The sequence below is a fragment of the Amphiura filiformis genome, chromosome 15 (assembly GCF_039555335.1).
Source record: "Amphiura filiformis chromosome 15, Afil_fr2py, whole genome shotgun sequence".
Taxonomy (NCBI): Eukaryota; Metazoa; Echinodermata; class Ophiuroidea; order Amphilepidida; family Amphiuridae; genus Amphiura; species Amphiura filiformis.
The window spans coordinates 57,941,020-57,965,760 of record NC_092642.1 but is presented as its reverse complement, the minus strand read 5'-3'; the positions used below and the strand labels follow the sequence as shown (position 1 = coordinate 57,965,760).

Below are 24,741 nucleotides of genomic sequence, written 5' to 3'. Positions count from 1 at the left end.
TTATTAACTGTGCTTATGTTCTTAGCATTCTGGTTTGACTAACTGTATAACGACATAGAAAAATAAAATATGGCACTGCCAGCCACTACAATTTTAAAAAAAACCCACAATCTACAGAACAGCATACGTTCGCCTAATGGCGCTAAAAATTTCCTTGACAAAACTGGAATTTTAGACACAAACTAAAAGTGCCCTCCCATAAAACTCCCACCAGCAAATAAGGGCACGTACCCCTAATTCTTGTTGGGATTTTTAGAGGAGGGAGCTCTCTATTTGAACAAAATGCTTACTTCACAGCTGCAGGATGGAAACTTACCCATCATGAATAGAACACCCAACGTTTTATTAAATATAATATAATGTCCACTTTAATACATGAAAGTCATACTTATTATCTACAATAGACTATTAGAGTGGCTTGTGTCCCAGTTTTAAGCAATCAAAGCAAGTATATAATCCTCTCACATGATATTTTTGTTCTTATATTTCTGCTGCATTTAGACAGAACACGTGAAGTAGGAAATTAAGCAACAATAAAAAAACATGATTATATTGGCTTCAATTTCAGTTCCATAAATAGTTGCATAAAAATGCGATTCGGTGAACAGGTAATAAACCCGATGAGTTTTGTCGCAAAGTTGAGGCTTACCCTATTTCAGACGCTTGCATTTGATGAGCAGAAAAACATCTGAACCTTCCAACAGAAAATTAATCTTAAAGTTTAACTTATTGGTGCTCAGAGCTTATTAACAAAGATCATTTTGGCTATCCTAATGAATAAATGCACTTTTCAGAGCTGTGTTGTACATCTATAATAGATCTGCTTGCATATAGATCACTGTATTTCAACAGCTTGGAACACAAAAAGGCTAACTGCTAAAGTTATCTACCTTTGTTTAACCTTTTTGTGCTAGAGCTAGCAGTCGCATGGATTTAGGGTTTCTCTACCGGAAGTCAATTTGTGCCGAAATTCCTTCCCACAATGCAATAAGCGTTTTGCATAACAACAGATACAGTTTGGAGGTTAATCAATATTCTTTGTTATGCAATACGCATATGGTATTGTGGGAAGGAATTTCTGCACAAATTGACTTCCGGTAGAGAAACCCTAAATCCGCATTAGATCAAAATGACTGCTAGCTCTAGCACAAAAAGGTTAAACAAAGGTAGATAACTTTAGCAGTTAGCTTTTTTGTGTTCCAAGTAGTTGAAATACATAGATATGCAAGCAGATCCACATATTCAGTACCCACAGTATCTATTACGGAAGAACTACATATAATTATGTCAAGGAGGGATTTTTTATACTCATTGTTACAAAGAGGTTAAAATCATTGGAATTTAAAAACTAGGTTTTTGATGTCATCAATTAGATTTCACATATATGAGTGCACTGAAATGGTGACCCTTATTTTGTATCTAAGATTCATGGGCCACAAAGTAAGCAAGTGATACTAATGTAGTTGAATGAGTAAACGATGCTATGATATACAGAAATATAGCCCATTTAGCCGCCATAAAGATCAGTTGGACTGGGCGATACATCCAGGATAGGATGTGAAAATGTGCCACTCGTAAGTCCAGAAGAATAGATTGTATTTCTAAATTTCCTAGCCCATTTAGATAAAATTTCGAAATGAAAATGCAACATCATCCTAAAACCAGTTCTACAGATTTATAGAATTTGTGATAACATACAACTTATGGATATTGTCAACCTTCGTTGCTTAGCAACACTTCCATTCATAAAAACATGAGTGGAATCAATTCCTGAATTCATAACATGGATAGTATCATCATTCTAACATGTAAGAGTCAATTGTACATGGTAAAAGAGATTAGAGTTAAGAGTATATACCAAGAATGCCCTTGTAAGTAATGCTATGTGAATTGTGATAATGGGTATAGTGTACAATTCAAACTTTTATCACAAACAACCAAAATTGAATTATAACTGGGCATCTCTATGCTTGTGCATTACACAGGTAAAAGCACATTTAGCATTTGGTGCATATTGTCAGCACAACCTATCGCTTTGTTTGTCGCTCATGGATGGCAAATAGTATACTTCCAGAATCCAGCATTTTTTTGGTATAAAGAGTCCAACAATAAGATGCACATGTAAGCTTGGTTAAAAAGGTTTGCTCATTCAGTACTTAGCGCAAATGTTTGAAACAACGTGTTGCACGCAGGACATAAATAACAACGCACTTTGAATCAAAGACTTTTGCCAGGCGCATAGCAAAATTATCCGGATGTACACTCTTTGCCATCCATGAGCAATACGCAAACATTGCGGAGTTGGTACTTTTTGGTGGTACCTCCTTGGCTAGTGCTGGTAAGTATGGTGCTTTCATCATCTTCCCTGCTTTAACTGATGGTCTCATTCCCAATCACAAAATTCATTAACCTGCACTTAACACTTACACCTCAAAATTTGACCTCAACTTGGGGAGTATGACTTTTTGTACCCAACACAGTCAAAGGTCATTCTCATGACTGAACAAATGTATGAGAATAAAAGAACTGTGCCTGACATATGAGCCTGACATGTCTTAGATCCTAGTGTATGTAGCTCTCCTCCTTGTTCCTACAGCATTTCCAATTCTGCACATCTACAGCTAAATGTAAGGTCAGTCATGCCATTCCCTGCACCCCTAAAAAAACTCTTAACAAGGTAAGTAGTGCATTTCTATGGAACACAGCTTTAAAACTTGATTCTTCCACAACATAGAGAGTCTAAATAGCTATTTATATGTACTTTTCAAACTTGAATATAAAAGCGAGTCATTTTGACAGTCAAAATTTAACATGGATCAGGTTAAATATGAAACATATGTTAGCGGACGGATGAACTTATTCCATGATGAGTCGATAGACTGTCTCCATTTCTATCCAGTCATGACACTGGACTTTCACCAGTGATTCTAATGACTTTGATTTCACACTTGAGTAAGCCATAGAATTAAGGTACCAGATGTGTTCACCCCTGTATATCCTAAATAAAGACAAATATGTTAAAATTAAAACAAGCAGCCAATACCTGTACTCTTTAGCTCTGATTTAAGACCTTATTTTTTTAAATTGATTGAGAATTAAAGAAACAGTGATCTAAAACCTAATGAAGAAATTAAATTAAAATTGCACTTTTATGTTCTAATCAATGAAAGCACAACGCTGATTTTTAACGTGCTGATCAATGGAAGCACGGCTCCAGTTCTCTTGTTCGCAAACGCTTTGTGTACAAATCAATCGAGCATGCAATGGAGCAAACTGTAACTTTTAAATTGACATCTTCCTTAGGTTTTTGGATCGTAGTGACTTTATTTCTTGAACTATTTCAACGAATGAGGTCTTAAATTTGAGCTAAAAGATGCAGGTATTGGCTGCTGGTTCCAATTATGACATATCTGTCTTTGTTTAGGATATACAGGGGATGAACATAACTGGTACCTTAATTGTTTGGCTTACTGTATATTGTCAAGTTCAAGTTCTTAAGTTAGGAATACTAAATTTCAATATTCAGCACAAACTATTAACCCAGATATAATTTAACAAAAATAAATCATATTCCTTCCCCCGCTTGCCCAGCCACATATCATTTAGATAGGTCTCGGAAATTCTCTGATTCTTGGTCTACCTAGTTGACTGAATATCCTAGTAAACTTTGTAACACAGATATCTTTATCAGTAGCAGGATTCATTTAGACTTTTTAAATCACCATTTCCACACCTACAGCGCATCAAGTTTGTGTCACGGCTCATAACCAATATCAACATATTATAAATGTCACACACTTATACACTGCAGACAGACACTTACGGATGCAATAACTGTGATAACATGCGCCTGCATGCACCAGCGTCCAGCGTCAGAATGTGCCGGTCGTTGGGTCACTTCGAATGGCATTAAATTGGCAAGATTACATGCCACATGTGGTGGGAAACCATACTTCACTGAGGTAAAAGACAGTATTACTTCTGATTCCACAAACCAGAACAACCCATTTTCCCAAATGATTTTTTTTAAACGTGAATTTTTAAACTATTCAATCAATTATACTATATTTGGGAAAATTTGCTTCACAACTTTTGAGTACTGTTTGACAGGTTTAAGTAGCTACAGAAACTTTTGTGGCTTTTATGTAAAGGAATATGTGTTTAAAGTTGAAACATATTATGTACACTCTCCTATCCTTCTGGTAACGGTGCTTTATGAGCAAATGACTTGTAGTAAAACTTTCACTTGAATGACAACAGCTGTACGCGATTTTGTATTTCAAATACAACTTGCATACATAATGAAAATACTAGCCAATCACAAGTGAGTTGGTTCACTTTCGCGATATGCACTCGTGGGTGTTCATCAAAGTGTACGCGGACAATCGTCATGCTGCTGGCAGGTGTGTTCATTCAAATGAATTTTTTACTGTAAGCATAGTAAATAGTCACTGCTTTGTCAAAAGAAACATTTCTTTACACTTTTCTGTGTTCACCAAGTCCTATAATAATATTGTCACCAATGTAGTACAATATTCCTTGTGCTTAGTAACTAAATAATATATGCTCATTACTTTAGTGCACCATGTTAAAATAAATTAATCAAAATATTATAGTAGTTACAATACATACAGCATAAATGCAGCTGGCTGTAAATTAAGCATACTACGCATATGTGACCGTCCACCACGAAGTGGTAGTAAAGTCCGCTCTAAGTCATTTTCTGTTTATTGCAGATTGTGAAAGAATGCACTTTCACCTTTAAAATGACACCTCAACCAGCTTCATCGGATATCTGGAAGTGAAGTTATGGTTCATCAAAGGTCAAATCCCTAATATATTTTACATAGAAATCCATATACTGTTTTTGATTTATCTCAAAATGGAAAATGCCGACTTTACGACCAGTTTGTGGTGGATGGGCACATATACCTTATATTAAAAAAACTAAAGAATTTGGTTATTTTTTCCTAAAACATGCATGTAGCCACTAGTTGTCATTTTGACAATGCAGCATACTCTATCAACAGTATTAAGCACCAAAAATTTATGGTAAAAACTCATTTACAATGTACATGATGTTATGAAACACAATCAGTTTATCTTACTTTGAATACATATTTATTTAGGGACCGATCATCATTTAAGCCAGGAGGGAGTACGATAATTATCAGCTTTTGGGACACAAAATTTAACCCTTCCCCTGCATTCACTAAAACAATTTATATCCCCTTTGATATAACACATTTCTTCATTTAAAATACACCACTCAACATTTTACCATTAAAATTAAGTTCCCTTTTTCTTTCTGGGAAAACAATTGTCAGCTGCAAAAACTATTAATCAGTCGCTTAGTACAGACAGCCATATGGAAACAAGTACACTTTGTACTTATTTTATAAGTATAAATCTCTTTTAGTAACACAACCTAACACTAATAAAAACTGTAAACCTAGCTACAGAATACAATATATCATATATAAAATAATGAAAAATAGAGTTGGCAAATCTCATCAGTTTGGCACCATCACGTTACATGCATAGTCTTTCATACCGGTATCTTGTTAGTCGTCCTTGGGACTCTCCTAGACTCACTCTCTTTATAGAGAAGATTCCACTCCTGTAAATAATAAAAAACAAAAGACAGCTTAATAGTTTATATGTTTCTACAGATTGCAATTCAAAGCACATTATTTTGTGACCTGTTTCAATAATGGGGGGGGGGTGCCCTGGGTGCCACAATCCCTAGCTATGCCACTGCCAGTACCTGTACTGATTTAAGACCACACCTGTTGAAATTGATTGAAAATTAAAGAAACTGTGATCTAAAACCTAAGGAAGAAAGGAAATCAAAAGTTGCCCTTTTGTGTTCTAATCAAGAGAAAGCACTAGTTTTAATGTGGTAATCAATGGAAAACATGGCACTATAATCAAATTAAGTAATTCTTGGCCAAACTGGAACACTGTGAACGCTAGTGGCTCCGCGACAAACACACACGAATATATCACGGTACAGAAGAAAGTATACATGTGCCTTACACTGCGTACACGCTTAGTACACTACATGGACGCAACGCGCATGTTCCAATTTGGCCAAGAATTACTTAATTTGATTATAGTTATCTTGTTCAAGAATGCTTTGTGTACCAATCAATAGGGTATGCAATTGAGCAAACTGCAACTTCTTTTAAAATTTGCATCTTCCTTGGGTTTTTGAACGGTTTCTTAAATCTGAGCCAGCTCTGCTGCTGGTTCTAATTATGACATATTTGTCTTTGTTTAGGATATACAGGGGTAAAAAGTAACTGGTACCTTAATTGTTTTGTGGTCTGTGGATCTTTTCTACAATATAAGCAGCAACACCATAAGGTGTCAAAGTATGACCAACTCACTCTGTAATTGAATTAGTTATGGTATTGACACTTTACGATGTCGTCAATCACTCACACCGCCATTAACCACAACGTATATTGGCCCCGCTGGCCGGCTGGCCGGGGGGATGAACAATAACTGCGACACCTCAAGGTAAACATTCACTACCTTCCTCCAACATTATTTTTCACTTCACAGATGCATGTGAGAGAGGTGACAAGTTCAACTTGACAAAAATAACATTTTCAATCAACTTTACCATGGTCAACATGAGTAATGTTTTTCAGAAGTGGTTATTATATATTAGTCAAGTTAGCTCAATCGATAAGGCGTTCGACTATGGTGCGAGAGGTTGCTAGTTCGAACCCTGGTGGTGCCTAGTATGCTCTCGTGGAAAAATTGAGTTAGCTTGAAATTCCCTTGGACAAGGAATTCACTGCTAATTTGTCTCGTAACCCGTACGAAACTCGGGGAGCTGATCCTGGTTGCGATGGTTATTTGTGGAATGTCTATGGTGTTCGCTCTTGAAGCAGCGAAGCCCCTGAATTGTTGTTTAATGGTTTATGGAATGATGTTAGGCCATAGTGGTCAGCGACAACCTGTTAAGTGTGCTGAGGCTTGTGGATCAATGTCTAGGCATTGTGCCTGTGCGTAGCGCACTATAAATCACTGCGCTTTTTTTTTTTTTTTGCATGGTGATTGGTTAAGTGATTTTTTAACACCATTATTCCATAAACCTCAAATGTCAAGCTGCATTTTCATCATACTTAAGTTTTTGCGGTACTTTGTGTCAGCATAAAATTAAAAACTTCCTTTTTTGTGGTCAGCAAATCACAAAAATATGCATTGACCATCTACTTTATTTTCAACAAGCACATTTCTTTAATATCAGATTACGATTCTGAATGAATGTTAAACACAAACATTACTTTTACTAACTTGTTCACCTAGATTGGGCCCTTGAATGAGGAAGGACAAACTATTCACAAGAATATACTTCATCCACACCATTTAACCGGTCATTTTCAGGCCATGGGACATGTCATGACCATTCATGCCCTACATCCCTGCAGAGAGGGAAGCTGCACATTACTTTGGACAGATTTTGTTTGATGTTAACCAGTTCTCATAACCCGAAACTCTAATGACACGCATATGACACATAACACCTCATACTTCTTGTCAACTTCTGGCCAATCTTGAAATGATTACGGCTTGGGTTACAAATAGAAAATCCACTTTTGAAATCAGGATGAGCTGGAAAGTAGTTGTTGAAATGCACTACAATAGCTTCCAGGGTTGTCACTCGCCGGACGGCGCCGGGTCGAGCCGTCCGGCACTGTCCGGGCGTCCGGCACTCACAAAAATTTTTTTTTTTTTTTTTTTTTACATTTCGAAAGTGGATGATCATAAAAAGAGCAAGAAATTTTTTTTTTTTAGTGGGTGGTACCCTCAAAGCCTATTCCCCAATCCCTAGCGTTCACTAAAAAGATAGTGCGAGGCGAGCTTCGCTCGCCACGCTCGCCTTCAATATTTTAACCAGTACTTTTTGGTCCTGGTGACAACCCTGATAGCTTCTTTAATATACACAGGTGAAGTGTAATTATTTACTTTCCTATCTTAAATTTCATTATACCCATAACCAATTTTGGCAATTTTACTATACCCTCCCTTCCTCTTTATCCTTACCCTACATCTAACCCTAATCCCTATCCCTACCAGATTGCTTTTTCCTCTCATTTACACAGTTGAATAGTGCAGTGATATGCAAGTAGTGTTACTTTTATCCCCATGACCAACATAGGTTGCTGTGAGCATGATTATATGACCAACATATTAGGACTAGATTGATACATAATCATACAGTGAGCAAGATATCACAAATACATCATGACTACATGTAATTTAGAACATGAAGCATTACACCAAGCTTACTACATGTATGTCAATGAAGTCCTACAGAGTAGCTCAGACTGACATCAGAAACTCTTCAGTAACAACACCATCAAAATAATTATGAGAATTTTAACACAATACCACTAGAAATGGACAATGTTAATAAATAAATGATTGGCCCTGTAAATAAAAATCAAATATAAATGGTATGATATTAATGGTTTAAAAAACAATTTTAAAAAAATAGAGTTTAAAAAGATGAGTTGAATGCCAGATTGAAAACCAAGATGCTGTCATGGGTGCTGTCTGGTGGTTATGCATTTAAATTGTGATTTTATAGTGATGTGCTAGAATTGTGCTTTTGCTTTCTCTCACCAGTGACATATACACACCATGACCATAATGGCAGTGTAAGGTATCACATACAATTAGTTATCCACATCCAGAATTAGTGAGTGTTTTTTTATGAGGGTGCCTTCCAAAAACCACACAGTACAAATAAAGTGTATGGGCTGCAATGGAATATTCCATTTAAAGTCCACTCTCCCTCTGTGGAAGATTTTGGGAAATTCTTCCACAGAGGGAGTATGAATTTCGAATGGAATTAGCACATTAACCAACTCTATTTTATTTGAAAATCGCCCTCAAAAGTGGAAGATTCAGGTTGAATCTTTATCTGAGGGTGTATGAAATTCAAATGGAACTGCCTAATGTGTTCATTCCATTTGAAAATCATACTCCCCTTGTGGAAGACATTTCCAAAATCTTCCAAAGGGGGAGTGTGGATTTTAATTGAGAAAGCTCAATTTGACTTGCACTTAAAGTGACATGCACAGATATTCTGCAAAAAAATGTTATTTGAAGGACTGTGCCAAGAATTGATCAACGGGCTTAGGTCATTTTATTACAACATAACAGCTCATTTTTCCTATTAAACAGCTGTATGTTATTGCGTTATTCCAGTTAAAATCCATACACCCCTATGGAAGACATGACATTAATATCCCACACAGGGAGTGTGAATTTCAAATGGTGTAACCTGAATGGGTTACTCCATTTGAAATCTACATGGATTTTAACTGAAATAGCCCATTCCTTCTGTTTGAATCAATTGGTTGGCCTATCATATCTCTGTCTGATAGCGTATATTAATGTTGAGCATGGCTTCTGAATTCAACTGCCAAGCTCGTACAAATTTGCTTGCAATTGGTGACAGATAGTTGAGCATGTCTTAAGATCTGATATCATTTCTGGTTTATTCATTGCAGCGATGAAGGGGAACACTATCAGGCAGGGTTGGGCATTTTTTTTTCTCATAATATAAAGGGGTATAGCCCGATTGCTAATAGCCTCATCCCCAGAACCCCAGATTTTAAATGAAATGGTATAAATTTTGGTATCAGAAGAAAGATATTATTTTCTCTATCAGCCTGTGAAATTTCTGGGCTCAAAGATATTTAGTTTGAATGTTATGAATGAAAAGGTGCGTCTTTTTGGTCGACCAATTAATTAATACACAGTGTTCCTATGGGGCTAGAAAATTACATTTTTAGCTCTCATATCAAAATGAACTGAAACACCAGCGTGAAACATCACAAATGGGAAGTGGTAGTATAAAGGTCATTTAATCAAAAAGAAAACTTTATATAGTTAAATCGGGTCATGCCCCTTTAAATCAGATTTTTTAATTTGAAGTCTTTATTATCTATTTATTTTCCCCCAATAGTCAACTAAAGTGCCTTATTACAATAAAAATCTAACAAATTTTCATTCAAATGCAAAATATTGATGATGTGAAAATCTTGAACAAATTATGTGAAAGCACCTATTCTGCATGTCATTTGTTAGTGCCAAATGTCCCAAACATGAGAAAAAAAACAATTAACATATCAACTGATCACCAGTGCAAATGATACACATCTAGCCTACATGATTTTGATTCTGGGGATAATTCCTTCAGCTTGTTAGCAATCATGTTCTCAATTCGTCCCAGAGGAGATGTACATGGCGAGGACTTAACTGTAACAAACACATCAAGATAAAATGCTAGTTAAAATTCTAGTTAACCCCATGAGAACTACCTGCCGATTGGCCAAAAAGAAGTTTTCATTATCAATTGGACCAATCAGCAACATTGTTAGAATAATTTCAACCCACAAAAAAATTGGGGTGAATTATTTGCAAAGCTCCATTCTGATTGGTGATTAAAGTGAAGGTATCATGTAATTGACCAATCATAGGCAATGTTAGATCGGCAGGTAGTAATCAGGGGGTAAGTATTCTTGTTAGGTATAATTATCATTGAATGCAGCTAAATACAGATGCAGTTCAGCATCCACTTTAGGGTTCAAAAATATGAAATCTATAATCTTGTTTTCACAAGTTGTCTTAAAATGTTTAATTGCAATAACTATAATGAGAGGATGTACCTTCTGCGTCAGCGTACTTTTCATAGAATAACACGATCGCGTGACCTGCATGACCGAACCTTGACCTTGCCTAGCAACGACCGTGTGATTGGTCAATTCTCAAAAGCTGTGTTTGCGCCGTAAGCGCCGGTATTTGCGTAGTACGCTCGACGCAAATAACTGTGCATACCCAAGTTGGTTCTCATGATCGAGAATTAATTATTTTGGCTATAAAGACTGTTCATAGCTAGATATCTTGTGTTTGAAAATGAAATCAAAACTGTAATAACATATATAAATGTACACACATAATGTCAATTCTTTCAGGCCATGATCATGACTGAATCAAGCAGGGCAGAACCTATTTATCAGATCGGTACCGGTTATGTCTATCATCTGTTTGGATATCAGTAAAGAAATAATATTACATATCGGATCGGATTGGATATCGGCCAATATGTGACTCCTCGCCACAACTGAGCCCGGATGTCGCCAGTGCCACTATTGAGATATGCTCCATCGAACTTAACAATAAACAATAGGAAAGAAAGGATTTATTGACTGTTTTATTGATTTTTCACTACTTAAATGTCAAGTAGTATAGACATGATATACATCATTTTAAAGCTAATTTCAAGCAGAATATTTTGGTTGAATATCTCAAAAATGATGATTGGCGACATCCGGGCTCAGTTGTGGCGAGGAGTCGCATATTAGGAACATCAATATCGATGGTGGACAAAAGTCACTTCGGTTCAGCTCTAGTAGTATCAAGGTCAACTGAAAACATTTCTGAAAAGGTTAAAGAGATTAGTCCAAAGAGAATGGACTCGGTCATGTTTGTCACTCATGGAGGCTAAAATAGTGTCCTCTGGAAACGTGTGCTTGTTTACATACTGCATGTTTTTGTAACGTGTTGCGCCAAAATCACTAATACATGTATGAGCAAATCTTTGTGTAATATATTGCTGCAGGGTATTTCTTTGGCTGGGAGCATATAAAGATTAATTGATTTAATTACAACTCATGTAGCCTAGATGTATAACAAGGGTGACACCTGTCCTAGAGGTAATTAATTAACTCTATGGCCTTGGTGTGAATAATGCCATCTCATGACACACGTCCAGTGTAGCTTGAAATGACTAGATACAAATCAAGTCTACTCTACACAGGGCCGCAGCAAGGGGCAGCAAATTTTCTTTAATGTCCTAGTCTGGCTCCCATCTGCCAGCCTTTGTTGCTTTCAACATTTACTGCCCTCAAAGCTTACCGCCCTAGACAACCGCCTAGTTTGCAAAGTACCTAATGCCTAAAACTAGATTTTCCAGATTAGGGTCGGTCGGTGGAGGACAAGCAAGCAATCTTTTTTTTTTTTTTTTTTGTCCTTTTTAGCTAGTATTACCAATGAACATATTATTACAGGCTTGTTTCATTATGAAGACAGATTTGGTCTCCCTCCTTTCAAAAAGTTGAGAACATTTTATGAGGATATGTAGAAGGTGCAGATTTTGAATTTAAGTGAAATATTTGCTACAACACATTTTACTATATAGTCTTGCCAGCATCCACATTTTTTAGGCAGGGAGTCTAAAGTCCCTTGACTTTTGTGCTTATCATGTACTATTAGGACAGTCATACATCATGGACAAGTAATAGACTACAACATACATGTAGGGCAGTGGGGATTTCATGTTTCCTTACCAGATAGTGATTGGCTTGTAAGTAATGTGAAGGGAAAAGTTTGATCTGTTCTTAGGTCATGATAAGGTTAGAAGATGTGCACATCTACCACTCACAGATAATGGTCAATCAAGTCCCCTGTGACACTGTCTGTATAAGTGATAAAAATCCCACAATAAATTTGTCATGCTCATTAATTTCAAATATATTTGCTGGTTTTTTGTTAATTTCTAAGTTTTCTATAAAGATGTACAAGTTAAAAGTTTCACACCGTGTAGAGGAGCACAACAAGCATACAACTCTTCTTATACATTACCTTTGTACAGGAGCCAAACATTAAAGCCAGTGGCGTAACTAGGGTTGGTAGCGCCCGGGGCAAGAATAAAAATTGGTGCCCCTACCCTCCCCCCCCCACCCGAGAATATCTTTGACCCACCCCCACCCCCATTTTTTTAAACAAGCGCGCGAAATTTTGGACAAATAAGGCATACCACTAATTAATTTTGGTTACTAGAAATTGAATACTGTCTTAAAATGTTCTTTTAATTGATTTTGTACTGAAATGCGTGCAAAAATTTTGACTTTCATCGCTTGGAGGCGCGAGAATCGATGATAAATTGGTCAATTTGGCGCCCCTAATGGTGGCACCGGGGCACGCTGTTCTCCCCGCATGTGTTATGCGTGGGTGCATAAAATTTGTCATGCCTGCAACTTGCGTGTTTACATGTTGAATCCAGTTGGAGGTAGCGGCTAAACATTGCCATTTTATTCTGCAGTTTTATCGCTGATATCAACACAGAATCACCAATCTTCTTGCAAGGTTGAGTGGCAATGACTAACTGACATTCCTCGTGAAATAATTTATGTGAATTAGATGATCTTTAGCTAGTTTCACATCCGGTAGATCTCGCGGGGTTTACTTTGCTCAGGCAGCCGTAAAGTAAACCGCGCCGACGATGCGGACTGACCAACGGTGAAACATGATTGAATCGCTATAAACTAAAGCACAGAATTTCCACTATTACAGATTCCTGCAGAGCAAGTGACAAATCTGTGTTACATTCAACTGGAGTGTCTGGTGATTTTTAGCAACGATATATCTGAGTAACATACCTACCAAATCTCTTTGGTTGTCCAGTATCTCAAAATTGTCAGCTTTTGGCAAATAGTCATGTATTATTGCCATAATTCACACATTCCTGCTCTGAAAAACCAATTCGCCATAGAAGTGAGGATGTAAAAAGATAAACTACCACAGGGGTGGAATTTCGCGGGAGTCCGAGAGTCGACTCTCGCAGAGACTCCCGTAAAAGTCCTATTGCGAGAGTCCATGTGGACTCTCGCTGGAAATGATCAGCTCAGTGAACTTACGTTTAAGTTCAACACGCCTTAAAACTCAAAGCCTTCAAAATTAAAAGGAAAAGTCACCAAAGATGCAATGACATATGGAAATGAGAGTATGATGACACATATATTAAAAACTTAACTTTGTTAGTTTATTTGTTAGTTTTTTGTTTGAATGCATTTTACGTAGGCCTACATATAATACCTTTTGGACTCCATAAGATTGTACAACGAGAATCCATTTACGGGAATCCATGGACTCTCGCAAAACTCTCTTGCGAGAATCCACTTGGACTCCTGTGGCACTTTATGAAATTCCACCCCTGCTACCATAGCAATAGGGAATACAATTTTTGAATATATCGCACTGCACTAGTATGTTCACACGGTACATCTGTATTGAACCATAGATGTCAAACAAAAAGGGATAAAGACCTGGATCGTAATTCTATAGAATATTCATATCATGCTGATCACTCCCACCTGTAAGATTAGTATTTTGAAAAGAGTGGTATTGTATTCAATCTATGATTACAGACATACACAGTTGATGAGTCCAACCTGTTCAAAAATTGTATTCACCTATTTCTATAGTAAATAATCCTGTTACATCATCACTTCTATGGCGAATGATGATTGAAGTCGAAAATCAAACATCTTTGATTATTTATGCTCACCTCAACATTGCTTTGATAAGCGGGAAGGAGACAAACATGTAAAGCCTGACATAAAAAACTGACATAAAAACTGGTTTTTCAAATAATTCATCTACCAATTCTGCCTACAGTGACTTTCAGAAGATGTCAAATATCCAAACATTATTTGGCACAATATTATCAAAGACAACCTGATACCTGGGAGACCTACTGAACGTCAGTGAATGCGTAACCTTTGAGAGTGACTTACAGAGGTATTATGATGCCAACTGTAGTCACCAATCAGTGACAAGTCACCTGTATCTTCAAGTGCAATAGCAAGCAGTTGACCCAATGGCCTTCATTCACCTGTTAATGTTGTGGCAGCCTTGGATGATACATAATATGGGACACATTACCCATACAATTCAATATGGGGCTCATGATCATGACCTGAGAAAAGATCAAACTTGTGTCCTGATCACCCACAGAACTACGTAATGTCTTTTTCTAATGTGACACATAATTCAATCTTTTTAACCCTAACAACCCAAAACACCACAAAATACCGCATGCATGAATCCCATGGACTCCGATGATGCAATCACCTTAAGTGTTATATGCTCACGGAATTGCTGCCCGGGCAGCGATAATCCGTGTAGCTACCGGTCTGTGATTGTGTGGTTGGCAGGGGGGGGGGGGGTCAAAGGTTCGAATCCCGGGTGCTAAGTGACTTCTTTCTTCATCATCTCTCCTTTTTCGTATCTTCTTTAACTTCCGATATCAAAAAGCAGGGTTCAGTGTTAGGGTTAAATACCATTCTGATGCAATCCGGTATGGACGTCCATAAAATGTGATGAACAATGAAACCTAAGACTTATACAGTAGATACAAATTCTGGCTTAGTGTTCAAAGCTTTGGTCCAGAGATTTGAAGGTCGCTGTTCCGAATGGAATGTACATGTTTTTTATCAACGTTTATGTGCACCAGCCAGTCTGGGGAAAGATAGAAAACTTGTACAAAAGTTGGTAATAATCTCCCAGTCTGTATATCAAGGCTTCAAGTCTGAAATACTTTGAGGCAAGTTATGAATCAGTATTTACTTACCCAGGTGACTAACTTACTATATATTTGAGCCTCAATAACCCTATCCAAAGCAAATCCCACAAAATCCCACACCCTGGGTGCTTCCCCTGGAATATGGTAGGCCAGGTAACACACAAGGTACCCCCATCCAAACCATCCTGACACGCAGAGTTACAGATGATCATACAAATGGGTTGTTGCAATTGAAATTCACATACCGCCTGTAGAAGACATCACTTAAATCTTTCACACAGGGAGTGTAAATTTCAACTGGGGTTACCAGAATGGGTGAATCCATTTGAAATCTACACCCCCCGTGTGGGAGATTAAATGTCTTCCATAGGGTGTGTATTTTAACTGGACTAGCTGGAGATGCTGATTAAACAGAACTCGAATAACAGTGCTCTCATAACAGCAAAAATATTGAAGATAAATGAGCTTCTTGAAATGCTGAGGGCCAGGTGTGAGCTTATACAGCAACTGGTCAACCTCTCCTAAAAGACAAGCTAGTTAAAGGCAATATATACAATGCATATTATGCATGCAGGAATATTCCGTACTTGTTCTCACAACTGATCATAAATAGTTCATGCATTTTCATAACACAGTACAAGTAGTTCCTTTTGTAAAAAAATGCTAGCCCTTCATAGCAAAGCCTGCTAGCAGCAGTATATGTTAATTTCTAGAGGTTAATGACTGTGCATCATTTTGTTTGGAGTGTACTGTGTAGCTTTTGGAATATTCTGACAGGTGCAGCCCTCAAGAATAACCTGAGGAACAACCACACAGTTTTGATTTTTCAAAATACCTGAAAAATAATGGATTCAAAGTTATTAACCTCAAATTACCAAGGATACGCTTACGCACAAGTTATTAGGGCCTATTGTGCGTATTTTCATACCATGTCACACAAGGAGGTCATTAATGTGTGTTTATAAGTACATGTAGCTGTGCATCGTTTGTGTTTTGACAAATTAGTATGATTGCATACATTCATGAAGTTATGAATTGTGGTTTCTGAATTTGACTGACTTGTTTGCACAAATCTTCTGCTCACCACTGACAAGCACTTATTAATTACAGGGCGAGAAATACACAGTAACCTTAATAAACAAGCAAATTGACCGCAAACAGATTTATCTCTTCCTATAAGTCCATTGAAACCTGAACCCTGTTGCATATAGGCCGACATTGTTACATCCAAATAAGGGCAATTTGCCAAGTCCGCAATGAAATAAACATATACAGGGATTATATTAATTCTTTACAAGCACAACTTGTTATATTGTAAATCTGAAACCTTACTTAAGCTGACCATATGTATGACTAATGTTGTGATTGAAAAACTATTGCGCTATTTTCTCTTTCAAAGCAATCCCCTGTGCAAGAAGTTGAATCTGTGCACTTTTATTCATTCTGAGGCTTGACACTGTTAGATTGAACTCATAGAAAACTGAGTAATTTCCAAGATTCAACTTTTTGCCATTCTCAGACAGAAACATCTTTTGGAAAACATTTAAGTGCATTGGGCAAATGGAATCTGAAATAGCTTGTAACGAATTTATCCATATACAGACATCTTCACTCTAAATGAGGGCTTTTTTTACAAAAGAAAGGAAAGGCAGACACCCTCCACAAACATTACAATAGATTGGTCTTACAATAATACATGTTTGTACAGCCACCTGTATCAGTAATATAGTTGCTCAAACTCAAAGTAATGTTTTTGTGGGGGTATCTTCCGTTCGCCTCATTCATACAAAAAAAATCTCATTTCGAGGTATGCATATCTAGATGGAATTCTACGGTATTGTGTGACTATACAAATGGGTCAGACTGACAGCAGAATAAGTTTAAAGACACAGTCCATTGACCCTTCATTTAAGAAATAAAGGGTAATGTATTATCCTTTACACGCAAATAATGTGTCCGAGGCAGTAAAAACGTAAATAATGGGTGAGGCGCAGCCGAAGCCATTATTTAAACGTTTTTCCTGCGAGAATCTATTCTATAATTACCCAAAATAGTGCGATTTAAAGAGAAAATATCACAGTTTTTGCACAAATATTTCAAGTTGTTTACCTCAAGGTGGAGGGCCTACGCGTAGCCAAAGCGTAAGTGATAGCGAGTATTGCAGAACGCGTAACCAAGCGTAATGCTTTATAGAATGCGTAATCTGACGCTAATATACTGCATCGCGCTTTGTTGTGAGCTATGATTCGAAAAGAACATAAAGTTTGTTGCCCTGGCCACTTTATTGCTAATGATGGTCTTTCACGTGACGCGTTTCAACACACAGTGCGCGATTTTGAATAATGGGTCGTGGGGGTAATAGAATAAACAATAGAAAACAGATGACTTCCCACCCATCTACCTATGCTTTACTACATTGATAACAAGCAATATAGCATATGCAATTCATAGCAAACCTCATGTTGACAAGACTTGGCCAGTCAAATAGTATTTCATATGTCAGAATGACAACTTTACAGTCAATTGCATTGGACAGTCATATATAATTACACTATTTAGATAAAGGAGGGAGCCTGCCTGGGTGGGTTGAAATCCACCAAGTCATGACTGATGGGATTCCAGTCACAAGTGATCCCCCTGTGTACCGGCCACAGGTCTAATGTGAAACACTACAAGAAACTTAGACAGTCATTATTATTCACTGTCTCAAATGTCTTGCTATATATCCATGTGGCACAATAAATTAAATTTACAAACCAAATATGTGAAGCAATCAAGCAAAATCAGTCACAACTCGGAAATATTAAATTTTCAGGTTCTTATCGATAGTAACAAGCATTTATAAAGCTGCACTTTGCAGAAATCCCCATTGAAATTGAACAACCAGTTTCAAAGATATGAGCAATTAAAGAGTTTCCAAAACAGAAAGAAACAAAAGGAAATATTACCTTTGTTTGGCTGTATCTCAAAATCAATATTTACGAGTTCCGACTGATTTTGCTTGATCGCATTTGTTCCCTGCTAAGAATGTTCAATTTTAAACCAACATGGACTGACTTTGACAAAGGGACAGGATTTTCTCTTACACATTTGAATGGAAAGTGGTTTTAATGGAATAGAATATAGTGCTTACAAAAATGAGCTTTCCGTGTGGACTTTTCATGAATTTTGTGCATCAGGATCTTCAAAAATAATGCACTTCTTAACTTCTATTCCCTATTGAATAATATGATGCCAAAACAATTCAATTTATATCAGGATGTCATTTAATACAGCGCGATATTCATTTCACAAAAAAAGATAAATTAATGTCCCCCGGGAATGCTTGTTTTGTAATAGTTTTGCGAATTATATTCAATGTCTTTCTCTATATTTGTGCGAGTGTTCGTGTTTTATTTTGTATGTTTGGGTATGATAAATTTGTTATTACGCTTGGTTAAGAGCAAGATAAGGATGATCTCTCATATACAGTAAGGCCGTATACAAGTTCCTCCACTAGAGATGAGCTCATCCAACCTTGCCTCACAACAAATAATATTACACAAAAGATCTAAAGGAAAGTCCAAGACACTTATGATTAATATTTTCCTTGTCACCATTACCAACCATTTGAGGTGTGAATCATACCACACACAAACACCCATCAAATTACATATTACATACATACATAGGGTAGACTACATGATCCATAGGTAAGTCCAACACATTACCCAGGCAAAAATTTAGGCATGAGTCATGCCCATGAACATGCCAAGAACATGCCAAGAACATGCCATGAACATGCCCTATTTTCCCTAGCAACGTGCATGAATTTTCGCGAATTTGGGAATATTTGGCTGATTTCTCATCCCCAACCATGAAAATTTATGCATTGCCATTCTTATTTGTATCGTGCTTTTTGTCAGAGCCTTGATATATTCAGGGCATGTTCATGGGTATTTCATGGGCATGAATCGCGGTCAATGTCAAATTCTCTCTACTTTCATGCCATGAATTCCTAATATTCAAGGGCGTCAATTTAGTGGGTGGAGCTATCAACATACATTTATAATTATCATAGCTCCCTCTATTGAGCATGGTTGTGAATGGTGATTGGTGTTTAATCAAATCATTCGGTAAGCAAGCCGGTGATGTACGGCCTACCGATATTAAACATTTTAAATATCAATAGAATCACCACACATATTCTTACACATGTGATGATGAGACATCCACATGAAAGGGTTTCTTAAATGCTAATAATGGTGTGATTATCTATATTATTTATGATTGATTTTTGTTAACACCTAAAATTCCTATGATGGTCATGGTACACATCATTTTTTCACTGCTCTTAAGTTATAGTCGTATGCAGACTCCGAGTATTAGACCTATAATATTTGATGTAACATATCTACGTTATTTTGTCATTCTATTTTCAGTAATGTTTAAGTTCTAATGTTTGATGACGAGTTTTTGGTTTGGGTTTGAGCAACGAAACATCATTTTTTTTTGTGTTATTTTGAATTCGAGCGTATGTATAGGCATTATCGAGACTTAGACCTACTTACTATTTGCCATAGAGATGATCCACCGGATGATCAAAATCAATTCAAAAGTATCCCATGTTAGTCCAAAAGTATAATCAAAATAATTTTCAACCCTTTCCTATGAACACTAACTAACATAGTAATATGACGGTTTAGTGGAAATGTTTTGATCAAAATCAAGATGGATAAACTTAGTTACACTGACTGACAAACAATGGAAACAAATTTCCCTCGAATTTTTTGTCATATCCCATATAGGGCCTACACACATTTTATGAAGATGTTAAAATATGTGAAGTTCATTAGACAAGTGAAGTAATTTCCCCGGGGTAATTTCACTCTCCACATTTTTAGGTAAAGCAAGTCGTAGGCCTAAACTTTTTTAAAGGTACTTCATGTTTACTTGCTTTACTTTTAAATAGGCCTATTTAGTTTATTTTGTGAAAATATTTAATTATGCAATACATTTATCAAGTTTACTAGTAATGTACTTGGACATGACACCATCATAATACATGCATTCACACACTTGCTCAGTGGCACAAAGAAACTAAACAATATGTGACCGTACAGCACGAATGAGCCGTAAATGTCCTCAATTGTATTCTGAGTTACAGTGTAAAATGGGCATGAAGGTCATATTCATAGGTATTTCAATTTGGTGCTACGTGTATCTCATTAAATGAGGTACACATAGCACCAAATTGAAATACCTATGAATACGACCTTCATGCCCATTTTACACTGTAACTCAGAATACAATTGAGGACATTTACGGCTCATTCGTGCTGTACGGTCACATATGGTAGCCATCATATTAACTAAATTTGACAAGTGGACATTAATGCTTTGAAGTCATTAGGCATGCCCACACGGAGGACTTCGACGAGCAAAAACTTCGGCCGTGTGAACGCTCTCAAGTATTCCTAAGTTTGCCCCGGAGTTAATATTGTTCGGGCAAACTCTGGGAGTTTGCCCCGAACAATTTCAACAATATAATATCAGATATAGATTCTGAGTGCTGAGCTTAAGCCAGGCTATGAGCTTGGTTTAATTATATTGAAAATGGTTCAATTTGACGCAATACTATATAGATTGCAAAACTCGGGATTCCAGGTTTCAACCCGGGGGTTGCTTCAATATCGTATGGACACACAAACTCGGGGATTGATTTAGGAATCGCAATACTCGAGCATGCCGATCCTCAAGAGTTCTATCGACCGTCTGAACACGACTCTCATTCTCTGATACCAATATCCTTGGTAAATTTTGGTCTAGTAAATACTGTAATACATGTACATGCAGATCTCTAAACCGATTTCAATATAAATAGGTGTACAAGGCTTACTCAGTCACTGAATGAGGCTATACAAACTATCGAATTAAGTGTTGAAATGAGCAAAATGTTGAGTTGCACCTTTTCAATGTAAAATCATCTCGATGGTAAAATTAATTTTCTCGCCAAATAAAAAGCAATAATTTTATTTTTTTCAGGAACTGACGCCGGGAACTGTCGTGAAAAACCATAAATGCTTGATGCTATTTGTTTTGTTTTTTAAATTCTAGCGTTAAAAATTTAGGCGTGAAATTCAGTCATTTAGTGTAAGATTTTTTTTTTGATCAACCTTTTAGCTTTTTAAAGTAATATAGTTCGCTAATGAAGGATTTTTCCCAACTTTCTGACGGTGACGGACATCACCGTGAGCTATATATCCTAGTTTTGTCAGAATTTCGGTTTTGATTGCACCAAATCAGCACCATTTTTCAATTACTACCAATTTTGTCATAAGGCTGCGTTCACATAGAAGTATACTATTCGGGTATACGGTGCACGTTTTACAGGTGCACGCGTATAGATTAAATCGAGCAAGGTAATTTCATAGTACCGGGTCACATAAGGCTACGGTCGCATAGAAGTATACTATTCGGGTATACGATGCACGTTTTGAAGGTGCACGCGTATAGATTAAATCGAGCAAGGTAATTTCATAGTACCGGGTCACATAAGAGCTATTCGAAAAGGCCGTATACCTGCGTATAGTATAGTATAGTGGGAATCGCGCATGTTCGATTTTTTTTTTATTTTTTACCGTATACATTTTACAGACCTAAACTCTTATGTGGGCAAATTCATTTTTTTAATTGATGCACTATCTAATTCTGCACATTATGACACCTCATTGAATGCAATGTGACCTCAAGAAGTAAAGTTACAAGCATTTGATAAGACGAAGAAAATGGGTAAACTGACATACCGTAAAACGGGGTGAATCGGGACACCGGGGTGAATCGGGACAAAACACAAAAAAGTTTTTTGACACCAAATATTTCAAACCTAATTGATTGTTTTGTGTGTTTCTCTTCCCATGTTAAAAAAATGGACGGTCAGTATCAGAATGGTGGCTTTGCACATGTGATACAGGAAATATGGAGCCCAGGACACTAAAATGAAAATTTCCTCCAATTGCTCCAAAAAAATGATGTGGTCAGAACTTTATCCCTCCCAGTGGAACCATTGGAGGAAATGAGCTGGAAATGCACAGGGACCTCACAAAAAGTGTCATACATGTGCTGTTAAAGTGAAAATTTGGTTAGTCCAAAGAAATTTTTAATTTTGTTGATTTTGTACTTTTCAGATTTGAACTTTTGAGAACAGGGGTGAATTGGGACACAATGTACTGTAGCTTTAATGGTATTAAGTTTGGATTATTCTCTATGTGGCATCACCTTAAGCCTGTAATAGTTAGTTGTCCTCTACCGGTACCACCCACCACTAATTTTAAAAACAGGAAGTGAGTTTTTACTGTCCCGGTACAAAATTTTACCACACCTAATTTTCAGAATTCCAGAAATAATTTTTTGAAAGGATTTTCAGGTTTTAAATAAATACATACTTTGTTTTTAAAATATTGTTATTAATTTGTTTGTATCTTTAATGGTATAACTTGTATAAGATATGTATTGGTAAAACAGACCTATTTGCACCTTCATTGGGCACAGGTCATTGGGTAGCTCTATAATTTGACTTAGAATTAGAAAATTAGAAATTCAAATTTGAAAGCCACCCACCCTTAACCCAAAAAAGTTTTGGAGGACAACCATTTGAACTATAATGTTGTTAGTCTTATCCTGCAGTTCCAGTAATTATTGAGTTAATTATGCTTTGAATATTGCTGTTAGAGTTGGAAAATGTTTGCCAATGTTCAATTTGTTGGACTGATAGAAATCATTCGTGAGTTGTTTTTAATGGCACTGGTTGCAAGTTGGTACCAGTATGGTATTGCTAAATTGCCCATAATGTGTTTGGCCAAAGGTTGTTTTGCTTTAGGCTGTACATTGTATGTACATGATAATTGTTATTGATGGAAAATCACATGCAAGTAGCAAGAACATTTAACAGTTGTCTGCAATATGTGCGAGTTGTCCATTTTTGACTGAAAGTCACAGCTCGCTCGTTATTTTTTCCTTTAAAAATGACACATGATTATCGGTATTTTTTTTTTAATGTTTAGGGAGAAATGCAGTATTTATTTGGTAAGAAACACTGTAGTATTACCTTATGTAAGTAGTGATAAGAAAAGAACAATGAAAACTTCAGTTTTAACATGAAATGTGAAGGTCAAAAGTTTTATTACTTTTTTACCGTAACAAGTACAGTCCAGTTGAGGGTACCAAAGAACATCTAAGTTATGGCAGTAAACATGACATCAATTGTTGTTAAATTGTTCTAAATTATTAGAGAAGTATTTAAATACTTGTTTAATGTCTCAATTCACCTCATTTGTGGGGATAAAGGGTACAAAAACTAATTCAAACCTTCATCAAATACTATTTACTCTGCTGTCCCGATTCACCCCAAACTCGGGGTGAATCGGGACAATCACTTTTTTTAAAAAAAGAGGTAAAGCACTTGAAATCCACTCAATCTAACATTACCAGTATGTAGATCTCATGTGTGGACATAAAATGCACCAATGACTGTGGCAATTGAAGCTACAAAGAAAAAATACAATTAAAGCCATGCCCAAACTGTCCCGATTCACCTCGTTTTACGGTATTCGATATTAAGCTATCTGAAATATTATCATTCGATCAGGCTGAGTTCACATAGTATACTCCTATATGAACTCAGCCTGAACGAATGAGCGTATTTCGTGTAGCGAATACCGAATACCGTATACTTCTATGTGAACGCAGCCTAATCAACACGCGAATGTACCCACGGATGGATGATTTTGCAAGCCACAATAGAAATATCGATTTAGTTCTGCCATGGAAGAGAATATTTCCAGGTTCTGCTGGTTATAATTGAATACCTGAGTGGAAGAAGGGCCCAACTCCAATTTTTTACAAAAATAAGTTAGACCCAGCATTTTATTGCCAGCAGACTGTTCTTCCTTGTGTGTGAAAGATGAGCCAAAATTCACTCTCTAAATAGTCTTCCACGTACACTTAATCATGGTTTTCATGGATGTACAAAATTCCTCTTTAATCAATATTAGTGGAAAAAGGGCCCAACTCGATGGATTTGGGCTCTTCTTCCACTAATATTGGATTAAAGAGGAATTTTGTACATCCATGAAATCTGCTTTTCACTACAATAAACTTTCTTGCTAACATATTTACATGCTTCTACTTGTGCAATTAATGGATAATTACCTAATTTCTGTAGCTATTTATAACACGTCTGCTTACGGAACTAGCACTTGCAGTATTATTAGTGGAAGAAGTGCCCAACTCCAGCTAGTATTAAGACCTGTACCGTTGCCATGGAAACAGGCCTCGAAATAAGCCAGAATTTCTGAGGGCCATTTGGGC

General features: G+C 36.7%; 1 protein-coding gene across 1 annotated transcript in view; it reads right to left on the bottom strand.

The window, feature by feature from the left end:
• Positions 1 to 272: 272 nt before the first annotated feature.
• The window catches only part of LOC140171062 (serine/threonine-protein kinase 31-like), a 79,243-nt gene continuing 54,774 nt past the window's right edge, over positions 273 to 24,741 (bottom strand). Inside the window, exon 17 of the mRNA XM_072194237.1 lies at positions 273 to 5,620. Within this exon, the coding sequence (XP_072050338.1) occupies positions 5,601 to 5,620 (20 nt within the window). The 3' untranslated portion in view covers positions 273 to 5,600. The remainder of the gene's footprint in view (positions 5,621 to 24,741) is intronic.